Here is a 10,016-nt window from a genome sequence, read left to right as displayed (position 1 = left end):
GTAAGGAAGGAAACTTTGAACTGAGCTTACTTGTAGCCCACTTCTACGTTCATTATTCTAAATTGGACAACCTAAAAAAGTGGTTTAACATGGAAGCCAACCCTTTTGCAAAAGTGGGTGGGTTTACATGGTAACCCGATTCAAGGTGGGTCCGGGTGGTGATTGAACGCATAGTATACTAGTATAGGGTTAGTCTTGTAGCTATCGTAGAGGTTAACAAGGTCGGTTCGAAACATTGAACCTATCGCCACTTGATCGAAGGTAAAACCCCAACCAGCGTCAAGAGACATGAGTAGGATCCCTATAAGCCACGCCGCCATCGTGAGACCGAAGGGGACGGCCCTTGGGCCACTGCATGGCCTCACTGGCCACGGGGTCCTAGCCCACAATCCGTGGTCACGTCAGTATTCGCCACCGGGGGTCATCGTTTTCAAGGGAAAGGGGTTGGGTGTAGATTGAGTCTTGGATCTGCTATGACTCACCGGTTGAATGAGGTATTTTTCTCTGGTTTGGGTTGTTTGGATGTTGCACTGTGTGGTTATGAATTTGATGCTGTGAAGTTCTCTCCATGTCGTATTTGAGTTTAGAAACAAACACAACTAAATCACCATTAGGGGACTATAGTATACTTTACGATTCTCCTCATTTATTGGGTTACTGGAGATTTATGGTGTTTTTCGGTTCGATTTAGTTCGTCGATTTTCTTCTGGAAAACACTACGGACATCATAAATTAAGCATTGTTCTTTAATGAATGTGACCTTATCTATTTCCAATCATACACATGTTTTGTTACTTTCTGGTGTGTCCCTATTATAGGTCAAGAATCCTGTTTGATATTATGCAATACGCATGCTGAAGTGTATATTTTGCGTTTCGATGCAGGTGTCCCCGTCGTCTATCGTTTGGCCCAAAGCTAAACAAAAATCTTGCACATGAAATGAAGGGATCCCTGCCGCTTCCCCCCTTTCAGCTCAAGATGTTCCCCGTCGTGTGCCCGAAAAAGGCTGACTACAAGTCCTGTCAGGTAAGCAAGTCCCTGATTCCTTGTCGATTTGGGGAGATTATGATACGATTCTCGTGTGTTGTGTTGTGCATTGTGGTACGTGATAACTGTTTAGATGACATTGCTCTTTCAGGGTCCCTCCGAAAGTGAACGACGAGCCACTCGTCTCGGCAGCAAGCTGCGACTCCATGTGTCTAGGGCCCAACAATGTAAGCATCATAGTAAGTCTTTCGATGTCGCCCCTGTTGGCCGCACCATTTGTGATTACTAAATGCACTCTTAAATCCTCACAGGAAAGCAGTCCCATAGCAATGAGCGTGGTTAGTAGTGTATCCGGGATGTAGTTCGATATCAAAAGATTGCCCGAAGCCATTCGTTGCCATGATACGGTGGTGTCAGAGATAAGGGACGTTGTCAAACTTCTAACCCAACGAAAGTCTTCTATGGTGGCGAAAGCGCCCTACTGTGCATCTTGCACGCGTTGCAAACGCTGCTGAAGGGAAAGCGATGTCAGTCATCCCAAAGGGAATGTGACAACCTCACAACCGATGGATAAGGATAGTCACCCTAAAAACACATGGCCGCCTGATCCGGCATTAACTCCCATAATCGACACCACCTTCACCGTTGATCACATCCCTTTTTTCACCAAGAGAAAGAATAAGTCCACCTAAAAATTGTTCCCAATGCGGAGAACATCGCGAACTTTGTATGTCCCCGAAGTGGTGCGTAACCACCTTGCCTTTCTATATTTCATTGAGTTGTAGTTGATTCCAACTTCTTTTCTTCACTGGTAGTCATGACATACACCCGTTGCACCATTTTTAGGTGGATTTAAGCTCAGACGATGACCTGGAGAAGACAGCACGGCACACTCCATCCAGTAGGGGCTTCGAGACATCGGGACTAGCTGGAAGGCAAGGGCGTGACGCACCTGCCCGAGACAAAGAAGGAGTAGTGAACTTAGGCCGACTACTAAGCATGAAAGTTGAACGCATTCCAAAGGTGATTAATTATATACGGGTAATTAATTGAGCAGTGTAAAATTGCCATGCCCGCTCAGGGTGTCGTATCCAGTTGAACTGAGTGATTTTCATTGATTATTTATAGTCCATGAACCTGGTCTTCCCTCCAAACAATGAAATGAATTTGTCATGTGTGGAGTTGGCCATTGCAACTTACATCTTTGACAAAGATCTTCAAGAGAGGTATGCAAACCAATCACAATGTGCTTAGGATTATCCCGTTGTATTTTACTGCCCTGTGCCCATCAGGTCTTACTACCCTACCCTCAATGCTAGTCTTTTAATGCTTGGCTATACTAATCGGTTGATGTGAATGCTTGTGTTAACCATAGTGAGCTTCTGATTGACGTCAGTGACTGCGTAGCTAGCAGGGGAGCACTTATGACTCTTGTCCCAAAGTGCGAAGTTGTTGACGATGTGAGTCTCCGACACCTGCTGGTGTGTTCGTTGCCTTGATTTCCGCATTGATCAATTGACTAGTGTAACCCCTAATAGGATGGCTTATACATGTTGGTAATATTGTAAGTCCTGAATGTTGTGGTTCGCATGCTAGCAAGTGCGTCGAATCATCATTGTTGGTTCCTTCCTATGACCGTCATGGTAAGCATATGTACTCAGCACTAAAGAAATGTAAATGTTTTATTTTTTAGAATAGTTTTTAAAAAAGGTAATTTTTCTCTGATGGTCTTATTGGATGACATTAACTTGCATATGTGTTTGAATTATTTAGCAAACAGCAGTGGGCGGTCGGACGCTTACGTTTGTGAACATGACATCCATTCGTAACAAATACATACGGTGTAAGGTGGACCAGACAACTAGGGTACGCACCTGATTTTTATTGTTGCATATGCATCAACTACGTGTACAAACCTGGGAATTACGTAAGTTAATCGGTTTGGATGTTTGAATAGGTGTATCAGCCCATGTGGTGCGACCAGCACTGGTTCCTGATGATCATCGACGTGCCGCGTATGAAGTTGATATACTTAGATTCACTTTGAGATCCGCACGAAGCGGATGCATGGAAAACGGCAATGCTATGAGTGGTAGGCATTGACTTCTTTGGCGTTAAATAATCATATGAAAATTCAACTCTCATACGAATACAAAATGGGTGCTTAATAACGTTCAGATTTATATAGGTTTTTTCAACTGATGTAGTCTCATAACAAACTACAATTAAATTAAAAATAACAAATCCATGAATAAACACTATTATTTTGATTTGCTATTTTATTATTATCCTTTATTTAACCATTTTTTATTTAATAGTAAATATAAGATAAACATTTTTATTAGTCATCTTTTATTTTAAGATTAAGATTAGTTTAAAAATTTAGTTTATTTAAGTTGAATTTAATTTAACTGCATGAAGCAGGCACTTTACCTGGAGGGACTGACACTGGAAAGGTCCTGACTATCGAAACTAGGCACGCTACGTCCTAGGTTTTCCACGTTTGAGTTTGAGGAACCCGAAGTGCCTCAGCAAGAAACTGCCTCGTAAGTTTATGCATTTACGTATCACAATAGCTTTCATGAATATTATTATGGAAAATTATAAAGTACAGATATCAATATACAGATATTCGATTTTAATCATAAATATAGTGACACGTAATTTTTTTCTAGTGCAATGAGAAGTAACTTCAGAAAGCATTAAATGGCTTAAAGCTTCACAGAAGCCAATTATCATTGCTAGCTCGTAGACTTGCACATATGGTAATAATCAGTTTTTTTTTCTGTAGAAAGGATAGGATCATAATAGTTAAATAATGTTAAAGGTGATAAATATTTTTTGGTTGAAACTTATACGTAATAGCGCATTGTAAATGATATTTTTTTATAAAATAGTGTTATAAAATGTTATTTTATCAAGTATTCTCAAACTAAACAATTATTCAAATCACTAAAAGATTTAAGAATATTAGATATTCAAATCACTAAAATGTTATTTGAGAAGATTAGACTTAAGAATATTAGATATAATTATATAACCTTAATTTTAAAGGGTTAATTTTAATGTTTGTAAGATTAATCTTAAAATATTGTTTGAATTCTGTTAAAATTAAATAAAAGGTTATTTTAATATTTTTAATATTAAATTGTAACTCTTTACTAATACAATCAATCAACCTCAGTTAATCATATAAGGATAATTTAGTATTTTTTAAATTAATGCTTAAAAGGATATTTTAGTCTTTTAAGAACAAACTGAAAGGTATTTTAGTTTTTTTAAAATCAATCTTCAAAAATTATTTTGTTCTTTTACAAATTAATTATAAAATTATTTTAATATTTTTAAAATTCAAAATTTTTATAGGTATATTTTTGAAATATGTTTGATATATGTGGCATTTTCATATTGTCTGATTCCTGTATTAATTTTTTAACTAATCCTTTTCTATTTTCATTTAAATCTTATATAAGAGAAAACAAAATTTTTACAATTTTAACTTATATTTGTAATTAAATATATTCTAAAAAGTGAAGAAAATTGATTATATATTTTCAATATGCTCTTTTATCTTTTTTTTTCTTAATTCAATAGTCATGCTTTACATGAGTATTGTTTTCTACTTCTAACCCAATTTTATATTTTTTCTCACTTTCCTAATGAAATCCAAAATTCATAACTCGAATCCAAGGATCACTTGCCATATTCGAACCAAATCAAATAGATGTTAATTCAAAGAGCTAGATGAAGAATAGCCAACTGCCAAGCTAGCCGAAAAACACCCATACATATGCAACGAAATGAGATTAAAAAATAAAATACCTATAAATTTTGATTTGTACTGTAGTGCAACCCTATTATTATATAGTTAGTGCTGTTTTTAGGTTGTAAACTTGGTATCTACAACAAGAAATTGCATAACTACAAAAACTTTTGCCACCACAGCATGGACTGTGGCGTTTAGGTCGCCCAGTGGATGATTCGAGAGCACCTGTAGCAAGACTATGGGGTACAAGTAAAGCGACTCATATTTTTCTCCGCCTCTTGTTTATAATATCAGAGACCTATGTAGAACAAGACCGGTTACATAATGCTAACATTGATTTTTACATTGTGTTTTTTCAGAATGTCAACATGGCTACCCGGATGCGCTTAGCAGTGGACTTGGTTATGAAGTCACCCCACCACTTGGCACAGGAAGTTGTCTCCAAAACATTTGCACACTGGCAACTGAAAGCTAGTTAGGATTGTTGTGTGTTTCTTTAGAAATCAACCCAGTAGTACATATTTTGTATGGTTCCACGTAGGACAATGTACTTTTTTTGGTTAATCCTTGAGTGCCTTAGGTCATACTCAGTGTCCCCATGGCGGTACTTTTTGATTGCAAAACTGTCAATCGTTAGCCCATGCCTTTTTTATCATGTTTATGATTACTAGTTGATGCTACACTGTCTATACAAGGACTTTTGAAAGTATCGGGGTACCTCTAAGATGTAATGTGAAACTCTCGCATTGAACAACTGCTTATTTTGCCTATGTGAATCATCACACTCTCTACTTTGCTATATTATCCACGCTTGCCCTATAAGCATTATAAGCGACTTTAAATATCATTATGATGGATCATACAACATGAATGAAAACTTTAACATCACAATATGGGCATAGTACTTATGAGCAACACTATTTATTACATTCTATAACAAATTTAACGATGCAAGTTCTCCGTATATCCAACGTCAATGCATCATTAAAAAAATTTAAATTACTGGAGAGCTTCTAACTTTACCAAATATTAACCACTCAGTTAAATAAATAAATTTCTACCCCAAAATAACAGTCGAATTCACTCTTTTTGTACATTTAGACTTCGGAGTTGATAACGAAAATTATTTTATAATTCTATTTATACATTTCTTTTCTTAAATTTTATTAATTCATGTCATAATCATATCCCAAATACTAACAAAGTATCATGCTGATGTTTATTCTCGTATAATGAGTAAATCATACTTATTGTTATTGAAAAAAAAATTAAATGAATAAAAACCTGTCAAATAAATTATATTTTCCCAATTTTTGCTTTTTTTTAATAGTAATTATATCAATATGTATGTTGATATATTTTCATGCATAATTATAATAAACAAATATATTTTCTTATGATTATCTTTTAAAAATTTAATAATCTTTTCTATGCTCATGACCAAAACATTTTTTTGGCAGTAAGAAAAATAAAATAAAAAAATTTTGATTTAATTATCTCGAAACTAAATACATAACAACTAAGTATATCATAAAAACTAAGGACCATTTTATACATAAATTTACCTTAGTCCATCATATACTTTTCCTATAATGTGCTCCAAAGGTCCTAAAATGTGTTTTTCACAGGTAGAGCTATCCCCTAATAAGTTCAAATTGGAAGTCACTAATACATTATGACGGCATAACATGCCCGTCAACGCCGTTAACCCCAAACCAACCCTTAATTTACAGGGGTGAGAATATGCTACCCCACACTCCAAAGCATTCAAAGCACCCAGGAAAGTCATTGCACACCTTAATTCGAAACAACAAGATAGGAACCTGATAGATTTAAGCCAAATCCTCAATGGTATCAACCTCCATCTCCGTGTCTCCTGCTGGACGATGGCTTACCCAGGATATTCTGTTCACGGCGGCCAAACCGACATGGTCAGCCAACATTTCTTGCAACTCAATGCAAAGAACACATAATTCCATAACACAACAAACAGCTAAAACCTTAATCAAAAGGCCATACCTGTGTTAGCCACTGATCAAAGAGTTCTTCATTTGTGCGCCTTGTGGGATTAATAATACTTTGGGTGGTAGCATGTCGGTGCAACTCCCCGTTGTGTCCCGAGCAACCTTGTGATGCATAAAACTGTTCAATGTGTTGCCCCCGAGGAAGATGGTGGCCTCCCACCCCCGACACCCATACGGGGGCTACTGAACGCATGGCTCAACCCATGTATAAAGGTCGGTGTTGTCCCCTCGGCACCAAAGAAACGGTGTGGCCAGTCTTGCCTTTCTCTGAGTGAATGCCCAGCCAACTCTAATTACCATACTCTCAAACGTTACCATTATTCAACCACACAAGAATTTGTTATGCATGCAATGTAAAATTCAACTAATTAAGGCTTCCGATATAACATATTGATTTTGAAATGCAGATTCATGATACATATATTGAAACTAAATGGCACCATAAAATATGTCACAAATATCGAACGTAGCAGGACCGCAACAACAAAATAAGATATCAAGAATGCTCTTTCATCTGCTTATGTTATGCCTCTCATACGGTGTAATCATTAAAACCCAGCCATCATATGTATTTCAGATTTGGATTAAATTGAAAACTAACCTCATCTTTTTCAGGATATCTTGTCAGCCTAGAGGCAGACGGGGCGCTTGGGACAGGCGACGAACATGATACAAAGCCTGGATTTGCTCCACCAATATTGCCAGCAACACCGGATTCCCGTCGCCAAGTGCATGTCCTCTTAGTGTGCCCAGGAGCGCCACACTTTGTGCAGCGTCTTTGCTTACTCCGATCCTTACCCTGGCTACCAGGTTCGGGTTCCTTGCCCTTCTTCGGAGCACCCTTTGTCTTCGACACCTCTGGATCCTTGATCCTGTCTTGCGACGATAGACCAAGCTGGATTCCAACCCTGTCATACACTCTGCGCTGAAGCACTTTAGCCAGGTTAGCAAGACCGTCCCTAGAAACTACAAAATCTGCAGCATCTTCTGACTCAAGTTTGGCAACCAAACTCATCGCCCCACAAAGGGCACCATGTCTAAGCAGCCATCCATCATGCCCCTCTGCAACTTCCAACGATTTTGATTGGCAATCCTTTGCATCCTTACGCCACCTACTCAGAACAAGACCCTGCAGTATTCTTTTCAATCCCTCGTACTTCATCATACAGAAGATATGAGAACAAGGAATCCCTTCACTGTTCCACATTGAACACTCACACTCAATTTTCTCCTCGTTCAGATCATACAACACCTTTTGTGTTTTGTCCGATTTTTCCATCCTCAAAAATCTATACATAGATGTTGTGCTAATGCTGTCCCTACTCCGAAACAATAATGTTGCCACGCCCTTAATTTGTTTATTTACTTCTTTAAACACTGCCCGTGTATACACCTTTGATGCAAACAGCTCGATCGAATCTAAGCCAGTGGTTAGCACCGGACTATAATATGTGAAATAGAATTGGGCCGTAACTTCATTATTCCGGTAGTCCTTAACAACTCGGTCCAGACTATGTACCAGTTCCAAAATGCTATCAGTCGATTTCAGAAAACCCTTAATGAAAGCATTGATCCCTTCACATTTCAAAGTTGTCCTGTATCCAGCACAGAAAGTGCCCCTCAGGTAGGTCGTTGCCCAGCTTTCTCTCATTTCATACGTGCTATGCACCCAGCTGTTATCATGTAGTCCAAGAGACACAACTGACATCTTCCATTACTCCTCAAAGTCACTGATTACGAAGTTTGCATATAGAACTTTCTTAAAAACCTTTCGAAATTCCATATCTTTAACCCTTTGGATGCAATTCTTCTCCAAGTGCCAACCGCACAGCCTATGTGTCGCCATCGGCAGCACCTCCGTATTTGCCGTGCGCATCGCCTTGTCCCCATCTGTGACCACCACACGGTTTCTTCTGTCCTATTACATCCAATAGGTTCAACAACAACCACCTGTACGTGCGAAACTCTTCATCCTCAACCAACGCAAAGCCAAAAATTGATGTTTGTTTGTGATGATTTGACCCAGAAAAAACCACCAGTGGCTTCCTGTACTTGTTAGAGCGGTAGGTGGAATCGAATGCTAACACATTCCCAAATAATTGATAATCCGACATCATCTCACCATCGGCCCAGAATAAACTACCCAAACGGTTGTCCGCGGTGCGTGTGTAGTGTACAGCTGTTATCATGTCGGCATTCGTCTTACCTTCCAAGTAACTGATGCTTGCTCCTGCATCACCATCACATATTCGCACAACCCTTTGCCTATGCACATAATTATACAAATCTTGCTTTATAAATCGAAGCATACCATACCCGCCAGACTGCCCGGCCATGTACGCCATTATCTTCGAAGTCGGGATCCCAAACTGCTTCAAACTATCCACCTGTGCCTTGTCGCCGTCACTCATCTTCCGGTGACTAGGAAGGAGATGTGTAAACGTTACTGGGGCAAGATCGTGGTTGTGTTCATCGAAGATGGTTCTTACCGGCCACACGTTATGCTGCACATCGTAGTAAATCTTTAACTTTGCCTTACAATCCATTTGACTCTCTAGCCTCTCCTCCCTTACTCACTCCGAACGGTCATAGTGCTTTAGATGTCTTGTGCCTTGTCAATGGCAGAAAAAGTCTCTCCTTACCAAAACCCTATTAACACGGGCTACATCTTCCTTCTGAACTCCAAAACCCCTGAATCTGGCGAACTCCTTGTATGCAGCATAAGCATCCTCCTTTGTGGCAAACTCTTTACCCAAGAAGTCATCCGCGGCAGGTTGCCCTCTCGGGCCACCATCTCCCAGGTCTTTTGCACCACTCGATCCCTTACCATCAACAAAATCCCTTCCACCTTTTTCCCCACCGTCAGACCCCCCCCCCAAACTCAAATCCATCTTCATCGTCATGTTCGTCATCACTCGCACAATAGTGTCTGCAACAATCATCAGAACTACCCCCATCAGAGTCTTCACTTTTAAGGTTTAACATACGCTTGAACTCCATCAGATTAGGTTGTGCAACTTTCTAGCCTAATTACATGAAAACGACAAAAAATGCAACACATAATCAATATAACTATACAGTGAAAACATCAACCACATAAATTATCTAGCCAGAGTATGTTCTATACCACAAATAAGACATAACCACTGCATTGAAATTCTGCTACCATAGAATTTAGCAACTTTGGAAAATCAGAAATGGCAAACATTATATTTAAGTAACACATTAGACCTTGGGGG

The 10,016-nt window shown here is 38.9% G+C and overlaps 2 protein-coding genes across 2 annotated transcripts; both read right to left on the bottom strand.

Moving 5' to 3' along the window:
• Window positions 1–6,585: 6,585 nt before the first annotated feature.
• Window positions 6,586–8,485, bottom strand: LOC107483738 (protein FAR-RED ELONGATED HYPOCOTYL 3-like). Its single transcript, XM_016104349.1, has 2 exons — window positions 7,379–8,485; window positions 6,586–6,753 (listed from the first exon to the last, which is right to left on the bottom strand). The coding sequence occupies exons 1-2, from the start codon at window positions 8,483–8,485 to the stop codon at window positions 6,586–6,588; spliced, it is 1,275 nt and encodes a 424-aa protein (XP_015959835.1).
• A 124-nt stretch (window positions 8,486–8,609) lies between these two features.
• On the bottom strand, window positions 8,610–9,680 carry LOC107483736 (protein FAR1-RELATED SEQUENCE 5-like). Its single transcript, XM_016104348.1, has 2 exons — window positions 9,420–9,680; window positions 8,610–9,281 (listed from the first exon to the last, which is right to left on the bottom strand). Exons 1-2 carry the CDS (start codon window positions 9,678–9,680, stop codon window positions 8,610–8,612), a joined length of 933 nt encoding a protein of 310 aa, XP_015959834.1.
• Between the last annotated feature and the right edge of the window lie 336 nt (window positions 9,681–10,016).

The sequence above is a fragment of the Arachis duranensis genome, chromosome 4 (assembly GCF_000817695.3).
Source record: "Arachis duranensis cultivar V14167 chromosome 4, aradu.V14167.gnm2.J7QH, whole genome shotgun sequence".
Classification (NCBI taxonomy): Eukaryota; Viridiplantae; Streptophyta; class Magnoliopsida; order Fabales; family Fabaceae; genus Arachis; species Arachis duranensis.
This window is presented reverse-complemented; position numbering and strand designations above follow the sequence as displayed.